The 20,375-nt window shown below is 42.6% G+C and overlaps 1 protein-coding gene across 1 annotated transcript in view; it reads right to left on the bottom strand.

The window, feature by feature from the left end:
• LOC115464297 (fasciculation and elongation protein zeta-2-like) overlaps positions 1 to 20,375 on the bottom strand; it is a 65,564-nt gene that overhangs the window by 20,639 nt on the left and 24,550 nt on the right. Inside the window, 1 exon segment of the mRNA XM_030194690.1 lies at positions 19,115 to 19,383. Coding sequence (XP_030050550.1) covers positions 19,115 to 19,383 — 269 coding nt within the window.

Below are 20,375 nucleotides of genomic sequence, written 5' to 3'. Positions count from 1 at the left end.
CGTTGCAGCCTTGCAAATCTCTTCGTTGGAGGTTGACTTTAAGTGAGCCACCGACGCAGCCATGGCTCTGACATTATTTATTTATTTATTGCATTTGTACCCCATATTTTCCCACCTATTTGCAGGCTCAATGTGGCTTACATAGTACCGTCAAAGGCGTTTGCCCAGTCAGTGGATAACAAATACAAAGTTGTATAGTGATCGTATGAGGTATAAGTGGAGGGTCGGAATGGATGAAGACTGCTTGATGTCCTGTTCGATCATAGTCATACTGTGTTGGTAGGTGAAGAGGGTTATGTGGAGTCGTTGGGGTACGCCTTTTTGAAGAGGTAGGTTTTTAGTGATTTCCTGAAGTTCAAGTGGTCGTGGATTGTTTTCACAGCTTTTGGGAGCCCATTCCATAGTTGTGCGTTTATGTAGGAGAAGCCGGCTGCGTAAGTTGTTTTATATTTCAGTCCTTTGCAATTTGGGTAGTGTAGGTTTAGGTAGGATCTTGACAATCTGACTTTGTTTCTTATTGGTAAGTCTATAAGGTCTGTCATGTATCCTGGGAATATGCCGTACATGATTTTGTGGACTAAGGTGCAGATTCTGAAGATGATCCGTTCTTTGATTGGGAGCCAATGCAACTTTTCTCGGAGGGGTTTGGCACTTTCGAAGCATGTTTTGCTGAATATCAGCCTTGCTGCTGTATTTTGGGCGGTCTGGAGATTTTTTATGAGTTGTTCCTTGCAGCCCGCGTAGATTCCGGTCGAATAATCTGCATGGCTTAGGACCATTGATTGTATTAGGTATCGAAAAGTTGCTCTTGGGAAGAAAGGTTTTAATCGTTTGAGCTTCCACATCGAACAGAACATTTTCTTTGTTACAGAGTTTACTTGGCTCTCAAGGGTAAGGTTGCGATCGAGTGTGACACAGAATATTTTCAAACTGTCCGAGGTAGGGAGGGTATGTCCTGGAGTATTTATGGTTGTGGGTTTGTATTTGTTATATGGAGAGAAAAGGATGAAGCAATGTGTTTTTTCAGTGTTCAGTTGGAATGAGTTTGCCCAGGAGTCCATGATGTTCAGACTATCGTTGATTTTGTTGGTTATTTCTGTCAGATCATGTCTGAAGGGGATGTATATTGTAACATCATCTGCGTAAATGAATGGGTTAAGGCCTCAGTTGGATAAGGACTGTGCCAGTGGAATCATCATCATGTTGAACAGTATTGGTGATAATGGTGATCCTTGAGGTACTCCGCAGACTGCTTTCCACGGTGGTGATATGTTTGACTTTGATTTTGCTTGATAAATTCTGGTGGTTAGAAAGCCTTTGATCTAGTTAAGTACGTTTCTTTCAATCCCAAAGTGGCCTAGTATTCTTAGTAGTATATTGTGGTTTACCATGTCGAATGCACTCGACATGTCGAACTGGAGGAATATTATGCTGTGGCAATCTCCTGCTTGAATTTGGCCAGGAGAGTGACTAGGACAGTTTCTGTGCTATGGTGGGATCGGAATCCTGATTGTGAATTATGTAGTATTGAGAACTTGTCCAGGTATTCTGTAAGCTGTTTAGTCATGAAGCTCTCCATCATTTTTACTACTAATGGACGCAACTGGGCAGTAATTGGAGATATCGTTTGTGCTTTTCTTGGCGTCTTTTGGTATTGGGGTGAGTAGGATGTTGCCATGTTCCTCAGGGAAGAGACCCTGTTGTAACATGAAGTTTAGATGGGATGTAAGGTCTGCTATGAAGCGGTCTGGGGCAGACTTGAGTAGATGACTGGGAAATGTATCCAGTTTGTAGTGGGTCTTGGTGAACCTGTGAGCCGCTTGTGTAACTGATTCGGTGCTGAGGAGATTAAATGTTGTCCAAATGCGGTCAGCTGGGTATCCTTCGGAGGATGGGTCCAGATCGTTGAAGAAGATTTCGATGTCGGTATTGTGATGAGGAAGTGTGCTGCGTAGTTTTATTATTTTTTCGTTAAAGTAGTTAGCAAGTTTGTCTGCGGGTGGGATGTCTGTGTTGGTTGTGGTGATAGGGGTGGTGTCTAGTAACTTAAGTTACGATTTGGAATAGTTTCTTCATATCTTTGTAGTCCGGTCCTAATTTGGTTTTGTAGTAGGACCTTTTGGTTTGTTTTATTGCATATTTGCATTTTCTATGTATTTGTTTCCATGCGTTGAGTGTGTATTCATCTTTTGTCTTTCACCATACTCCTTCAAGTTTTCTAGATTGTGTTTTGAGTTTTTTAGTTTGTCATTGAACCAAGGTATAGTGTTTTGTCTTTTTGATATTTTTGTTTTTAAAGGTGCTATTTTGTTTAGTACGCTGTTGCATCTGCCATCCCAGTGGTTGAGAAAGTATGGAATCAGTGCGTGTTGTCCATTCTTTGTCGTATATTTGTTGCCAGAATATTTGTGGATCGATTTGCCCTCTTGTAGTGTAAGTAGTATGTTCTGGTGTACTGTTTGATCCCTTCTTCCGCCAGTTTAGAGTTAGGTTCAGTTTGTAATGGTCAGTCCAAGGTACTGCTGTCCGTTTGATGTCTGTTATTAATAGATTATTGTCTGTAGGTAGTTTATGTGATAGGAGGTCCAATGTATGTCCTTTGATATGGGTAGTTTGCATGTGGGGCCATTTAAAATCCCAGGACTGTAGGAAGTCTTTACATTCAAGTGCGTTTGTGGAGTTGGGGTCTTCTAGCTGAAGGTTAATGTCGCCTAGTAGCAGTATGTTGTTGTTATTTACACAGTTGTTTGATATGAAGTCCATGAAGGTGGGCTGACTTTCCTTCCAGTTGCCAGGTGGTCTGTAGAATAATACGCAATTCAGGTGATCAGTTAGGGAGTTGTTATGGATTCTAAATGAGGCAATTTCTAGTTAGGGTGTTATGGAGGTGGCTGTGGTTTCGGTGGTGAATTTTTCTCGGAATATTAGTGCTATGCCTCCACCTCTCTTTTCCGATCTGGTTCGGTGGGTGATTTTGTAACCTGCCGGGCACAGTTCAAGGATTATGGTGTCGTTTTGGTTGTGAATCCATGTTTCATTGATAAAGATGAGATCAAGGTTTTCTGAGGTGATCCAATCTGATGTTGTTTTGTTGATTACGGATCTAGCATTGATGTAGACTACCTGGATATTTTGGTATGGGGCTTCTAGGTTTGGTGTTATGTGGATTTTTGTTGTCATTCCTTGGGTGATGTGTGTTTGTTGTGGTCTTTCCTCTCGTTTTTTTGGTGATGTCCATGTTTAGATAGTTTTCCTTTAGTGTGATAAGAGTCAGTTTGGTGGAGTGTGGAATGTTTGATCAGTCTTTTGGTGATTTTGTAGGGTGGGTATGAAGTAATGTTCTGTGAGTGGGATGGATAGTGCTAGGTGGATCAGTGAAAGGGAGTAGATTACCAGAAGTATTTTGATTGTGTTCATTTTGGTGTCAATTTAGGATATATAGGTTACTCACAGTCAGATGCTCAGGAGTGAAGTACTGAACACCTATAAGTCAGGCTTACAGTGAGAGTGGGAGCTCAGCAGTTCTGATGGGAATACAGGCTCACAGTGAGAGTTCAGAAGTTCTGATAGAAGTAGAGCCTCAGAAGCAAACTGCCTATTGTGGGAGGTGCTTTCTGGTATCACCAACTGTCTGCCTGGTTTGAAATTATGTTGTGAAAAATGATGGCTGAGGAAAGCCTTCCCCAAGAGCAGGCTACAATAAAGGTTAGAGCTCAGCAGCTCTAATAAGAGTGTAAACTGCTATAAAAGTGGGAGCTTAGCAGTTCTAAAGTAAGTGCAGGCTTACAGTGAGAGTGGGAGCTCAGCAGTTCTGATGGGAATACAGGCTCACAGTGAGAGTGAGAGTTCAGCAGTTCTGATAGAAGTAGAGGCTCAGAAGCATGTGATATGGCCCACCAGATTCACCCCAGCTTGGGCATAAGTTAAGGAAATACAATCTGCTAGCCAATTGGAGATTGTGCATTTTCGGATGGCGACTCCCCGCCTGTTGGGATCAAAAGAAACAAACGACTGGGCGGACTGTCTGAAGGGCTTTGTCTGCTCCATGTAAAAGGCCAATGCTCTCTTGCACTCCAAGGTGTGCAAGCTGATTTCACCAGGGTGGGCATGATGGGGAAAAAATGTTGGAAGACAATTGACTGGTTCAGATGGAACTCCGACACCACCTTTGGCAGGAATTTAGGGTGCGTGCGGAGGACTACTCTTATGATGAAACTTAGTATAAGGTGCATCCACTACTAAGGCCTGAAGCTCACTGACTCTACGAGCTGAAGTAACAGCCACAAAGAAAATGACCTTCCAGGTCAAAGAACTTCAGATGGCAGGAATTCAGTGGCTCAAAAGGAGCTTTCATCAGCTGGATGAGAACGACATTGAGATCCCATGACACTGGTGGAGGTTTCACAGGGGGCTTTGACAAAAGCAAACCTCTCATGAAGTGAACAACTAAAGGATGTCCAGAGATAGGCTTACCCTCTACACACTGATGATAAGCACTAATTGCACTGAGGTGAACCCTTACGGAGTTGGTCTTGAGACCAGACTCTAACAAGTGTAGAAGGTATTCAAGCAGGGTCTGTGTAGGACAAGAGAGGGGATCTAGGGCTTTGCTGTCACACCAGATGACAAACCTCCTCCATTTGAAAGAGTAACACCTCTTTTCTGGAATCTTTCCTGGAAGCAAGCAAGACTCAGGAAACACCCTCTGAAAGACCCAAGGAGGCGTTCCAGATTGCCCGGAGCTCCAGGAGGTTCATCTGTAAATTCATTTCCTGAGCTCACCATGGCCCTTGAGTGCAAAACCCATCCAAATGAGCTCCCCACTCGAAGTTGGATGTATCAGTCATCAGCACATTCTGGGGCTGAGAAATTTGGAATGGCAGTCTCAAGGTCAAATTGGATCAAACTGTCCACCAGAGGAAGGATTGAGCCAGCTCTTAAGGTTACTTGGATGACATCTGCTATTTTCCCCGTGGCCTGAAACCACCAAGATGCTAGGGTGCACTGAGCAGATCTCATATGGAGACATTTATGGGAGTGACATGTACAGTGGAGGTCATATGGTCTAGCAACCTCAACATCTGCCGAGACGTGACCTGCAGGCTGATGGGAACCTGAGTGGCAATGGCAACAAGGGTGTCTGCCCACAATGGAGGGAGAAAGGCTCATGCTTGAACTGTGTCTAGCAGGGCTCCTAGAAACTCCAGTTGCTGAACTAGTGGAAAACCAGACTTAGGGTAGTCAAAAATGAATCCTAGTAGCTCCAGTACCCGAATAGTCCTCCGCATACTACTACTACTACTTAACATTTCTAGAGCGCTACTAGGGTTACGCACATAGACTGAATACCCTCCTTTGATGTGCTCTTCACCAACCAATCATCCAGGTAGGGAAACACATGGACTCCCAGTCTGCCTAGCAACACTGTGACTGCTGCTAGACATTTGGTAAATACCCTGGGAGCTGCTGCAAAGTTAAATAGCAGAACGTGATGTGTTCTCACCTGAAATCTGAGATACGTCCTGTCACCTGGAAGTATTGGGATGTGAGTGAAGGCATCCTCTAAATCCAGACAGCATTGCCAGTCTTGTTCCTGAATCATTGGGAAAAGAGAACCCAGGGAAACAACCCTGAACTTTTCTTTGACCAGATATTTGTTCAGGAACCTTAGGTCTAGGAGGAGACACATACCTCCCATTTTTTTTTTAGTACAAGTACCTGGAATAGAAATCCCTTCCCTCCTTCCCCTGGTGGAATAGGTTCAACCGCATGGGCTAGAAGGGCAGAGAGTTCCCCTCAAGTACTCCTCTCTGTTGCAGCAGCTAAGGTAAATAGCCCTCAGTGGACAATTTACTGGTTTCTTTCACCAATGGAGAGTGTAACCGAGACGGACTATTTGAAGAACCCACCAGTCAGAAGTTACAAGGGCCCACCTTTCTTGGAAAAAACTCAGCCTCCCCCTACTGGAAGGTTAGACAGAATGGTCACTGAGAGGGCAGCTATGCTTTCATAGAGCCAGTCAAAAATCTTCTCCCATTTTGACTGGGGAGCTGTCTGGGCCTTCTGCACATGCTGTTGATGAGAACAAGCATGCTGGGGTTGAATTGGCTGAGCAGGGTGAGGAGGAGTGTACCTATGCCTTTGAGAGTGGTAGGGACCTCACTTCGACTTGCCAGAAAACCTTCTGGAAGAGGAGGGCACAGAAGGTGTCTGCCAGGAGATGGCATTGATGGTATCAGTATGTTTTTTGATCAGATACGCAAACTCTTGCACCCTTTTCCCCAAAAAGATTGTCTCCATGGTATTTATATTCCACATCATCTCAAATCCTAAGCAGAATACAGGTAACACACATAATTAAACATACCACAATATACAAACAATTACATATAACAAAATCTCAAATCAGCCTGGTTCTTGCAAGTCCACAATACAACTCATATTATTTAAAAATTGTCAGCTAAACTAATACCATAAGATGGTTCAAAAATAACGTTTTTTAATACTTAAATTCTTTTTCTGTTTGAAGCTCCCAAATATACAAAGGTAATGCATTTCACATTTTCAGCCCTACTATGCAAAACACAGTGGACCTATATTCTTCTAGTCTGATGGAACTAACAGAAGGTACATCCAGTAGTTTATTTAATTTGCTTACCTCAGTGCTCTTGGGGGCTAATAAATTATTAGCTTTGAGGAAGCCAGAACCAACATTGCATTATTCAACACCTTAAAAAACAATAACATTTTAAAATGGATCCGCTGCTCAATTGGCAACCAATGGAGCTGTATCAGAATGGGGGTGATGTGTGTATACCTAGAACAACCACTAATGACTTGTGCTGTAACATTCTGAGCCATGAAAGGCCCTCAAATTCTTGAAATTCCAGCCAATAGTCCATTGCAATAATCGAATAAAGGACAAACTACACTCTACTATTGTACAGAAATTACAGGCATTCAACAAATTTCTCAATCTTCTATTTTCCAATTTAAAGAAATTTTGCTGTACTGTTTTTAAAACTTGTGATTTCATGCTCAGGAACAAATCCAACATAACTCCCAAATTTCGAATGGTCTTCAGTATTGGAATAGAGATTTCACTCATTGAAAAATGGGAAGAAGCATCTGTCAGATAGTCACTAGACAATAATAAAATCTGAGTTTTAGCCATATACGGTTTTAAGGGATTCCCCTTCATCCATTGTTCTATGGTGCTCAAACAAATTTAGGAATGAAAAAAACAAAAGAACGGTCGATTTTCAGTAAAATCTGAATATCATCTGCATATATTCTGAAATTTAATGCTAAGCAATACAGGAATTTACACAATAGAAAGAGAAAAATATTAAATAGAATAATCGAAAGGGAAGATCCCTATGAACACATTTCAGAATATCATTCACCATTTTTTCATAACACAAAAATCGCCTCTCATTGAGGAAGGAACAAAAACAATTTCAGATTATTCCATTAAGTCCAATTGAATATAATCAGTTAAGCAAAATTTTGTGCTTATTGTATCAAAAGCTGCCGATATATCGAGCATAACTAATAGATAGAAGTGGTGTCCACCAATCTCTGCTGAACTGCCAGCTCCAAGTCAGACATACAGCCATGAGAGCCAGTGCATCGTTGTATTCTCGGTACCGTGTCAGAAACTAGGTCCCAGCTACCTGGAGATCCTGAACACTATGTCAAGTGTCAAAAGTGCCCTTGGCCAGAAATTTACAACAGGCCTTTTGCTTTCTGGCCAACTGGCGAAGAGATTCAGCCTGCTCTGGAGGGAGCATGTCTGCCAAGTCAGTCATACTGCACACCAAGGACCGCAAGTAAAAGCTCATGTAGCGCTGGTATGACTGGATATGGGAGATAAGCATTGAGGCCAGAACATCTTGCGCCCAAATGAGTCCAGTGTCTGAGCTTCTCTGCCTAAAAGAGCAGCGGCAAAGTCCCTGGAACTTCTGGCTCATTTGAGTGCAGATTCAACCAACAAGGAAGGAGGAAACTGTGGCCTATCAAAATCAAGTACACTCTGAATCCGATACACAGTGTCAATCTTCATGGGCACGACTACGACAAACAGAGGGGACTCCCAATTCTTCACCTGAACATCACATAGGATCTTGTGAAGAAGAACCATCACAACCTCTCTAGGAGGAAAGTCATAGTCTAGAACCTCAAACATCTCGGCCCTGGGCTTGTCCTCCATGTCTAATAGGGATGGCAGCTGCCACTTCCTTAACAAAAGCAAGGAATGAGACACTCTGAGGTGGAAACTTCCACCACTTCTCAGGAGGGGAGGGGTCTGATGGAATTCCATAGGACTCCTGCTCTGAGAAGTACCTTTGGATCATCAGACTCCCATGAAGAGTCCAAATCAGAATTAGCAAAATACTCCACACGGGAGGGCTGAATCCGCATCTGTCTCAGACAAGAGGAACCATGTCCATGCCTGGAATGGCACTGAGATGCAGGTTCTCCCACAGACTCCAGCAAAGCTTCCTCCACAGATGTCGAGGGGGTACCTACATGGGCAGGCATCGATTTGAGGGCCTCATGTGGCACCAGTGTCATTGTGCAACAGGCTGGGAGCTCTACGGGGCAGACAGAGGTAGGGTCATGGCTGGCACAAGCACCCCAGTGCCAATGGATTCTGCATCTGAAGAAGCCCCGCAAAAGTGTTCCTGGAGCATAGCCTAGATCCGTTCGACGGCCAACATCGGTAAAGGCTGGGGCACCAGTTCAGAGACAGCCTGCAGACTCTTCGGTCTCATGTCAGAAACTAAGTCCCAGATCAGCATGGGGCACTCCTCCCGGCACAGACGCTTTTCAGGTGCTGATGCTTTCAATGCCCCAGGCTCAACACTGTGTGTTGAGGGGGACCAGTGCTTCTTGGCCTTCATCTGATGCAGAGCATTAAGGTCCCTCAGTGCCAAAAAGGACGATGTCAAATCCACTCGTCTCCTTGATGTTGGGTCCAATACTGATCGGTTCCACGGGCCCTGCCCAGCGGCTGGCGCCAAGACAGGTGGAGACCCACTTGATGCTCGGCCGCTTCCAGTATCAGATACAAGTCTAGTAGCCATAGGGACCAACGCTTCCGATGCAGACACTGAGGCCAATGTAGTCGATGAAGACCTGACTCCAAAAATCTTTTTGAGCCTCTGGATTTCTGGGTTCTTTTCTGCATATGCAAACAATTTAGATGGTTATGGTCTGGTCCCAAAGTACTGGATACACCACGAATGACTATCAGCCCCAGATATGCTCCAACTGTACCGGGAAAAGCACTTAAAGGCACTGGGAACTTTAGCCTACATGGAAGGTAATATGGCTGAAGCAAAATCAAACGACTCAATGGTGAGGAAAACAAGGTGCACAGTTCAACTGAAAAGAACAATGCTACCTAGCTGATGCTCACGCCTAAGGCAGCCCTAGGAGCCAAAAAAAAAAAAGGAAATTTTAAAGGAAAAAGTACTATGAAGGATACACACACACACACACACAAAGAGAATATACTGAAGCAAACAGAAAACAACCAGCGAGGGAAAGCACCAAAAAGGCAAGAACAAATGCACTGAAAAGACTGCAAAGAAATGAATCCTCTCCTCACTGCAGATGAGACTGCTGGTCCCACACTTGTGAATCGGGTAGGAAGGCACCCATGTATGTGCAATGGGAGTGCTGCCACAAGCTCTTAAAGTAGTAGTACACTGGGCAGCGTTTCCGCATCAGGCTCTCTGGATGATGTCACCCACATGGGAGAAGTATATGGCTTGCTTTGACCACTGAAAAAAAAAAAGTTATTGCCTGAAATAATACTTTTTGAGTAAAAAGTACTACAACTACAATGAATGCAACTATTAACGTTTTTATCCCAACAGCTTTATTACTCTACAATTCAATAGACTTTGCTTGTAGTAGAACTAATTTTTGAAAATGACTCACTCATGCGAGTGTGCTTGTGAGTCAATCTATCACATCTAAAAAGGTGTGATAGATTGACAGGCAGGAAGTGAACTGCTTACTCTGATAAAAAGTTCCTTCAAATCTGACCAGGCTGCATTACTACTGATGTCTTCTGACTGGGTCTGCATGTGTTGATTAAGAGAATCTCTGTCTGAAATACCTAATTTCCTTATAGCAAAGAATGCTTTATCATCATCATTGTTATTATCTGCTTTAGAAGTACAGCTGTCTAATTCATCACTTGCAACTTCATCTTCATAATCACTGTCATACTTTCCAAATACAGAGGCGGCTTTCACAAAATTGGAATCATTGTCTAGTGTTCTAACAATTTTTGGTCTGATGACAAACTGTTTAAATATCTTCAAGAACTGATGCAAGAATGTCAAATGTGTGGGAACCCTTCAGTCCTGGCCAGACAAGCAGATTCCCTCTCTAAAGGATATCAATGCAGTGGATGGTCACCCGAATGCAAAATTTCCATCAGATATCCAGCAATCTGTTGTGATAGGTTGAGAACCACTGCTGTTTCTTCCATTGTGACACACCTGACAGAATATTCACATCCATGCTCATGGTGACTGCTGGGTGGGGAAGAAAAGACTTGCAACATTTCCAGATGGGGCTGGTGGCAGCAGTGAGCATTGTGGGTAATATTGAAGCAGAAAAGGACTAATTATGTGGATTTCAAGTACCTGATTCCCTGTTCTGCTCTCCCCAGCCTGCAGGCACACATGGTAATTAAGAAAAGCAAGGGCTTGCTCTTCGTCACAGTTTTGGTGACACACAAGTGTGTCCCTACACTGGTTGAGAACCACTGTGACAGACACATGACTGTTCACCAAGAATTGCAACCAGCTTCAGCTTCATCTCTGCCTCAAAGTGACCCAAACTCATCACTGTTCTGTTTGGCTGGAGACCAGTAACAAATTCAACACACACAGGCAACTCCCTATTCTCACAGGCTGTATTAACTGAACAGAAAAATTTAAGATGAGATGATCCCAATTTGAGTGATGAGGTATGTAATGGCAAACTCCTGTTTCAGGTTTTGCTATTTCATTTGATTTACTGAGGAATCATTTAGGTCTCTTTCACTTTTATTTTTTACTGCAAGCATCAAAGGTAACTAGGTAAAAGTAACAACTGTTTCTTGTACCTCTTTACAAGTGACAAAACTTTTACTTAAGTACAGTAACTGGTACATTTACTTAGTTATTATACAACACTGCCTGAAGGTACCTAGAGATTAATGGCATTGTAATCCCGGAATCCATTATTATAAACAAGATGTTATCTGTATATAACAAAACATTTGAAGGAGTGCCCCCAATATGAACCCCCCTCACATCCCCATCTCCCCTAAAGATATCTACCAAAGGGTCAACTGTTAATGCAAACAAACTAACTGGCCATGTTGAATTAGGGCAGAAGAGTAGTCTGGGGCGAAATCGGGAAGCAGCTGTCAGTTATGTGGGTACTGGCAATGGTCAGTGAACACTTTAAGCAGGTAGATAAGGCCAAACAAAAGGCATAAATACATAAGTATTGTTATACTGGGAAAGACCAAAGGTCCATCAAGCCCAGCATCCTGTTTCCAACAGTGGCCAATCCAGGTCACAAATACCTGGCAAGATCCCAAAAAAGTACAAAGCATTATTCCAGAAATAGTGCATTTTCCCCAAGTCCATTTAATAATGTACATAAGTACATAAGTAGTGCCATACTGGGAAAGACCAAAGGTCCATCTAGCCCAGCATCCTGTCACCGACAGTGGCCAATCCAGGTCAAGGGCACCTGGCACGCTCCCCAAACGTAAAAACATTCCAGACAAGTTATACCTAAAAATGAGGAATTTTTCCAGTCCATTTAATAGCGGTCTATGGACTTGTCCTTTAGGAATCTATCTAACCCCTTTTTAAACTCCGTCAAGCTAACCGCCCGCACCACGTTCTCCGGCAATGAATTCCAGAGTCTAATTACACGTTGGGTGAAGAAAAATTTTCTCCGATTCGTTTTAAATTTACCACACTGTAGCTTCAACTCATGCCCTCTAGTCCTAGTATTTTTGGATAGCGTGAACAGTCGCTTCACATCCACCCGATCCATTCCACTCATTATTTTATATACTTCTATCATATCTCCCCTCAGCCGTCTCTTCTCCAAGCTGAAAAGCCCTAGCCTTCTCAGCCTCTCTTCATAGGAAAGTCGTCCCATCCCCACTATCATTTTCGTCGCCCTTCGCTGTACCTTTTCCAATTCTACTATATCTTTTTTGAGATACGGAGACCAGTACTGAACACAATACTCCAGGTGCGGTCGCACCATGGAGCGATACAACGGCATTATAACATCCGCACACCTGGACTCCATACCCTTCCTAATAACACCCAACATTCTATTCGCTTTCCTAGCCGCAGCAGCACACTGAGCAGAAGGTTTCAGCGTATCATCGACGACGACACCCAGATCCCTTTCTTGATCCGTAACTCCTAACGCGGAACCTTGCAAGACGTAGCTATAATTCGGGTTCCTCTTACCCACATGCATCACTTTGCACTTGTCAACATTGAACTTCATCTGCCACTTGCACGCCCATTCTCCCAGTCTCGCAAGGTCCTCCTGTAATCGTTCACATTCCTCCTGCGACTTGACGACCCTGAATAATTTTGTGTCATCGGCGAATTTAATTACCTCACTAGTTATTCCCATCTCTAGGTCATTTATAAATACATTAAAAAGCAACGGACCCAGCACAGACCCCTGCGGGACCCCACTAACTACCCTCCTCCACTGAGAATACTGGCCACGCAATCCTACTCTCTGCTTCCTATCTTTCAACCAGTTCTTAATGGTCTATGGACTTTTTCTTTAGGAAGCCGTCCAAACTTTTTTTAAATTCCGCTAAGCTAACCGCCTTTACCACATTCTCTGGCAATGAATTCCAGAGTTTAATTACACGTTGAGTGAAGAAAACTTTTCTCCGATTCGTTTTAAAATTTACTACATTGTAGCTTCATTGTAGCTTTCCAAAAATACTAGGACTAGCTGCACCCTAGTCCTAGTATTTTTGGAAAGCATAAACAGACGCTTCACATCTACCCGTTCAACTCCACTCATTATTTTATAAACCTCAGCCACCTTTTTGCCAAGCTGAAGAGCCCTAGCCACTTTAGCCTTTCCTCATAGGGAAGTCGTCACATCCCCTTTATCATTTTTGTCGCCCTTCTCTGCACCTTTTCTAATTCCACTAAATCTTTTTTGAGATACGGCGACCAGAATTGAACACAATATTCGTGGTGCGGTACAAAGGCATTATAACATCCTCATTTTTGTTTTCCATTCCTTTCCTAATAATACCTCATTCTATTTGCTTTCTTAGACAAAGCAGCACACTGCGCTGAAGGTTTCAAGATATTATCAACGACGACACCTAGATCCCTTTCTTGTTTCTTTATTATTTTATTTTTAATATTTTCAATGATACACAATACAATGTGACCATGCAATTCACATTTAGATCCATAAACAGAAAAACATTTCATTTAACACATAAGGAAACAGTGAGAACATTTTTTTCTGTCCACACAAAAGAAAGAAATTGATTCCAAGATAGGAAAATTTTTTTTAACAAGAATATTAAATTAATACACAGTTGCTACCTCTATGTTCATACTCCAGCCTGTTGTGTAGGAGGGCATATAACATTTACTTCACCTCTAGCATCTAGGAAATCTTTAAGCTGTTTAGGGTCCACAAATTGAAACTGTTTACCTTCAAACATTACATTGCAAATACAAGGAAAACGTAGTACAAAATTTGCTTTAATGGCCTCAACTCTGGGTCGCAGTTCCAAAAAGGCCCTGCGTCTCATTTGTGTTGGCCTAGATAAATCTGGAAAAATCCTAACCTTGGAACCCAAAAACATGCTATCTAAATGTCTCAGGGAAAGCCTTAGTACTGCATTCCGGTCTGGTTCCAGCACAAAAGTGACCAGCATAGACGTCCTGTGAGTGATTACTTCCAAAGAGCTTTCCAGGAAGGAAGTAAGATTCATTTCTGCCTCCGTCCCTCGTATAGGGGGTTCTCCTATTGTCCCCTTAGTGTTCCAGATATAATAGGCCCGAGTTATAGGAGGCAATGAGTCTTTATCCATTCCTAGTAAATCAGTCATACATTTTTTCACCATGTCCATTGGGGAAATTAAAGGAGATTTGGGGAAATTAAGGAACCAAAGGTTAAGTCTACGAGCTTGATTTTCTAGGTATTCTAAATGTTTATGTAGAAAATTATTGTCTTTAACCAAAGCAGATTCCACAGTCCCCATTTCTTGAATTTTAGTGTCCAGACTCTCAATCTTACAGAACTGTTGCGCAGTTAGTTACTTGTGCCTGTATCAGAGCGGCATCAGAAAGAGTTCTAATATCATTAGTATTTTCTTGCAACATTTTTTGCATAGAGGAGTGAGTGTTATAGACCATATCCCACAGTGACTCAAGCGTCACATTTAAGGGCTTAACTATTCCACCTGCTGGTACCGAGGTGTGGGACAGGAACTAAGTGCTTGATAACTTATTCACAATATGCTGTGGTAAACGGCCGAAAATGCCTGGTCCTGGGTCCCGTTCCGATTGACAACAGTCCTCCCCTCTAACAGTTGCGGATTCAACACTCCGGTGTCCGTTTCTGCTCGGGCTGTTGAGAATAACTCATTCCCCGGCTGTGGTGGAGCCCTGCGTTCCACGGGGCTCAGGGAAGCCCTGTCTCCGCTTCCCATCGATGTCAATACGTCGACGTTTACAGAAGGAGTCGATGTGCACAGAGGACCCGGTAGCGCCGTGGGAAATTGCAGAGTAGATTGTTTCAACCCAGACGATGGTCCAGGAGTCGAGGGGACCTCCTTTACCTTCCCCCTTCGCTTCCCCATCGATAACGAGGAATCAAGGGTCCCGGAGGAAACAGCAATCTGCAACAAACACTCGGAGCTACTACAGGTGCGTGCGTTCAGAGCGCCATCTTGGAATCTAGATCCCTTTCTTGGTCTGTGACTCCTAACATGGAACCTTGCATGACGAAGCTACAATTCGGGTTCCTCTTTCCCACATGCATCACTTTGCACTTGCTCACATTAAATGTCATCTGCTATTTAGACGCCCAGTCTCCAAGTCTCGTAAGGTCCTCTTGTAATTTTTCACAATCCTCCTGCGCTTTAACGACTTTGAATAATTTTATGAGTGTCATCAGCAAATTTAATTACCTCACTAATTACTCCCATCTCTAGGTCATTTATAAATAAGTTAAAAAGCAGCGATCCCAGCACAGACCCCTGGGGAACCCCACTAACTACCCTTCCTAACTTTGCCAGCTTAGCCATATGGGTGCCAGCACTGAGTATCAGTCAGCACCTGCAAAACCAGTATTGCCCTGTTGCGTCAGAACAGTGGTTTTTAAAGCCTGTAAAACTGCCTTATTTCCTGGTGTATTTCTCTAGTTTGGCCAGCAGGTGCTGCATGTTTATGTTTTGAAACTGCTACAGAACCAAGACTGTTTTCTTTGTTTAAGCCTTTTGGAAAGGAATACACTTTCAATATACTTTCAAAGATTGCTGTTCTGGGCGTTGACTGGCCACATATATGCAGATGACGTCACGATTTACATCCCGTTTAAACATGATTTAAAAGAAATCACCAAAAACATCAATCACAGTTTCCAAATTACGCACTCATGGGCAGATGCATTTCAACTGAAACTTAATGCAGAGAAAACACAATGTCTTGTACTTACATCACAATATAATACAAATAACTTCACCACTATATCCACACCATGCCCAGATACCCTGAAAATTCTCGGAGTAACCATTGATTGGAATCTCACACTGGAAAGCCATGTGAAGAATATAACAAGGAAGATGTTCCACTCAACGTGGAAACTCAAAAGAATCAAACCTTTCTTCCCTAGGGGAATCTTTCGTAATCTAGTACAATCAATGGTGCTGAGTCATTTAGACTATTGCAATAGCCTTCTAGCTGGCTGTAAAGAACTAATCATCAAAAAACTTCAAACTGCCCAAAACACTGCAACCAGACTCATATTTGGAAAAACAAAATATGAAAGTGCTAAACCCCTAAGAGAAAGTTTACATTGGCTTCCGCTTAAAGAACGTATAACTTTCAAAATTTGCACTCTGGTGCATAAAATAATTCACGGTGATGCCCCGACCTACATGTTAGACCTTATTGATTTACCACCGAGGAATGCTAAAAGATCAGCACGCACATACCTAAATCTTCACTTCCCCAGCTGTAAAGATCTAAAATATAGATTAATACATGCGTCCAGCTTTTCATATTTGAGTTCGCAAATGTGGAATGCTCTACCACTTGACCTGAAAATAATTCACAACCTAATTAACTTCCGTAAAGCACTGTAGAAATATCTCTTTAACATGACATAACATAATGACTCATAATTGAACCATAATTCAACATCATTTACTTAACAATCGGATTACTTTCTCCCTATATTGTATTGCCCAATTTTATTATGTTATCCATGTTCAATATGCGATACCTACTGTATGTTTTTTTTCCCTGTTTTTACTTGACTGTTCACTTTATCATCCATGTTCTATATCCATTACCAATTGTATCTTTACTCTGAAATGGCATAAGTCATGACAGAAAATTGTAAGCCACATTGAGCCGGCAAATAGGTAGGAAAATGTGGGATACAAATGCAACAAATAAATAAATAAATAGTGGCTTTTTTAAAGCCTGTAAAACTGCCTTATTTCCTGGTGTATTTCTCTAGTTTGGCCAGCAGGTGCTGCATGTTTATGTTTTGAAACTGCTGCAGAACCAAGACTGTTTTCTTTGTTTAAGCCTTTTGGAAAGGAATATACTTTCAATATACTTTCAAAGATTGCTGTTCTGGGCATTGACTGGCCCAGAAGCTCACTTTCATTTGGATTTTACTGGCTTTTTCCCCAGTCTTAGCCCGAGAAGAGAGAGACAGATCTTTTTGAGGCCCTGTGATCAGTTATATCTGATAATCTGTGAGCAGCATATTTCCTAAACGCCACAGGAACATTTAAAAAGCAAGCAAATGTTTAGTTACTGTTATAACTGATCCATATTTCAGTTATTGTTTTGCTGATTGCACTTTTTCTGTTTCACTCTTCGATTTTTCAGACAATAAACAGTATTCGTTTGTTGACTCTGCTTGTCTGGACTGATCAAGAATCCTGGTGGGTTGTGTGTTGGGACTGAGTGCTTTCTGGGAACTATGGGGTCACTGGGAGTGTGGCCTCCAGTAACCTAGAAATCACTGAGGATAATCTGAGAGCAGGAGACCCGCCCAGAGACTGTTGTGACCCAGTCAGTGGGAGGAGGGTACTAGTGTACAGCACAAATGACAGGTGCAAGTGGCTGCGGGATAACTTCAGGCAGGTGGTTATGCATTTCGTGACCCCTGTATTATCCCCTCCAGTCATCCTCTGAATAATAGCAGTTCCCCCTCCCACACCCCCCATACAAACAGTGCCCCCTCCTGAAGAATTCCCCAGCCCCCTTCCCCTGTAAGCCCTTGGGCCTACCTTAACTTTCTCTAGTGGTCAGGGGGCTTGGGGCAGAAGCAATCTAAAGTCACTCCTGCTCATTCTGGCTTTGCTCTCAAAAGGGCTGCTGCGACTCTAGCGGCAGACTCGTGGTCTGGGAGAAGGGGTTGTAGAAAAGGGAGATCCCTTTATGCTGGTCCTGGCTGAATATTGGCTGGGCTCCTAAGAAGTTCCAGTGGCCATGTTCACTTCCGAGACATGGCCTGTCATTAAATATCTAGGTCTTAATTAGGTTACAATGGTCATTGCTTAAAAAACTGCTGCTTCCAGCTGAATATTACATAAGAATAGCCATTCTGGGTCAGACCAATGGTCCATCTAGCCCAGTATCTTGCTTGAAAGCAAGAAATCAGCAGTGGCCGATCCAGGTCCAAGTACCTGGTAGAAACCCAAATTAGTAGCAACATTCCAAGCTACTAATCCCAGGGCAAGCAGTGGCTCCCCCATCTCTATCTCAATAACAGACTATGGACTTTTCCTCCAGGAACTTGTTCAACCCTTTTTTTTTAAACCCAGTGTTACCACAACCTCCAGCAACAAGTTCCAGAACTTAACTATTCTTTAAGTGAAAAAATATTTCTTCCTATTTGTTGTAAAAGTATATCCATGTAATTTCATTGAGTGTCCCCTGGTATTTGTACTTTTTGAGAGAGTGAAAAATCAATTCACTTTTACCTGTTCTACACCACTCAGGATTCTGTAGACCTCAATCATATCCCCCCTCAGCACTGCCTGCGTACACTGGTAGCACTATATAAATACTAATACTACTACTAATAATAAATAGCATTTGGAACTACTGGCTTTTTCTGCCAATGTAAGAAAAACAGCAAAATCAATACATGTAAATTGTGCTAAAAAAGGAAAGCTGGCAGAGAGAGGTCTCACCCCGGTGGGGGGGGGGGGGGGGGGGGGGGAGGGGTGGAGAGGGCTTGGTAGCTTGTCAAAAAAATTAATGTACTGAAAACAAAAAAAAACCTGTCTCATGAATAATAGGAGCAAGGGCTGATTGAGGTGGCCCAAATCACGATAGAAAAATATTTTCCATAGTAAAAAGTGAATATAATATGACCAAATAGATCTGCATACAAAGTAGGACTAAAGGGGGCTCTAAGTAGAGGCAGCAAGTTTTACATATATCTAGATAGGTTTTCTAGGCTGTTCTACAGTTTTCCAAAGAATGTGTTGTGTCAGTACTATCAGATAATGTTGACCATTTATCCAGATTATCTACAGGGAAAACAACACCAGCAAAACACTACCACTACCCTCTTTTTCCTCACTTTCATGCAAGCCAACATACATTTGGGTGTTCACTATATATGGAGTCTTTTTCTGTTAATTAACTACACATGAAACATACATTATCAATCTGGATATAATCTGCAGTGCTGCATTATTCCGATTACAGAGGTCAAAACTGACTCATTTTGCTGAATAAACATGAATATAAAATTGGAAAACCAAAAGTTAATATTCTGTGTGTCTGCATATACACATGCACTGAACATACTGTCACCTTACCGTTCCAGGCATGTGACTCCTCTCCTGTTTGCCATTCTGTGGACTCCCATTTTTCAGCTTTTTCTTCTTTTTTGAAGCTTCTTTATGTTCCTTCTGCTTATTTTGCACTTCAATGAGGACAGAAATGAAGCTGTTTTTCACTTCTTTCTCAAACTCTAGCTCATCCCGTAGAGCCAACTGCTGTACCAACTCCTCTGAATAATCCTTTATGGCTGTCTCAATCTCTTCTAATAGTTCATTTAATTCAGCAACCGAGAGTCTTTTTACCCCTTAAAAAAAAAAATAAGGCACACATAAGGAATGGTGCTGCTACAGAAAAGGATAAACTTCTTAGAATCCATTGTATCACAAATGAACCGCATCAAACACAGTAACAGAGCCACGAAGCAATGCGTCTTCTCACAGCGGATGAAAGACGACTGCTGGTACCACGTTCTCACAGCAGGTGGGAAGGCACTCATGCATACACGGTGGGGATGCTACTGCATGCATTTAAAGCTGTATTACAATTTTTTAGCATTCCGCACTGGGTGACGTTGATATCACCTCTCGTGTGAGAATATGGCTTTCTTGTCCTCTGAGAAAACATAGGAACATAGAATAATGACAGCAGATAAAGACCTTATGGATAACCCAGTCTGCCCATCCATGCCATCTACTATCCCTTCCTCCTCTCCCTTAGAGATCCTATGCACTTGTTAGGTATTATTAGGAAAGGGATGGAAAACAAAAATGAGGATATTATTATGCCATTGTATCGCTCCATGGTGAGACCACACCTCGAGTATTGTGTTCAATTCTGGTCGCCGCACCTCAAAAAAAGATAATAGTGGAATTGGAAAAGGTGCAGAGAAGGGCGACAAAGATGATTCAGGGGATGGGATGACTTCCCTATGAGGAAAGGCTGAAGAGGCTGGGGCTCTTCAGCTTAGAAAAAAGGCGGCTGAGGGGAGATACGATAGAGGTGTATAAGATAATGAGTGGAATGGAATGGGTTGATGTGGAGCGTCTGTTTACTCTTTCCAAAAATACTAGGACAAGGTGGCATGCGATGAAGCTGCAGTGTAGTAAATTCAAATCGAATCGAAGGAACTTTTTCTTCACTCAACGAGTGGTTAGACTTTGGAATTCGTTGCCGGATAAGGTGGTTGGGGTGGTTGGCTTAGCGGAGTTTAAAAAAAGGTTTGACGGCTTCCTGGAGGAAAAGGACATAGAATGTTATTGAATGGATGTAGGAATAATCCACCATTTCTGGGATGAG

This window comes from Microcaecilia unicolor, chromosome 3 (assembly GCF_901765095.1).
Source record: "Microcaecilia unicolor chromosome 3, aMicUni1.1, whole genome shotgun sequence".
Classification (NCBI taxonomy): Eukaryota; Metazoa; Chordata; class Amphibia; order Gymnophiona; family Siphonopidae; genus Microcaecilia; species Microcaecilia unicolor.
Note: the sequence above shows the minus strand (reverse complement) of the source record. Positions and strands in the feature narration are given on the sequence as shown.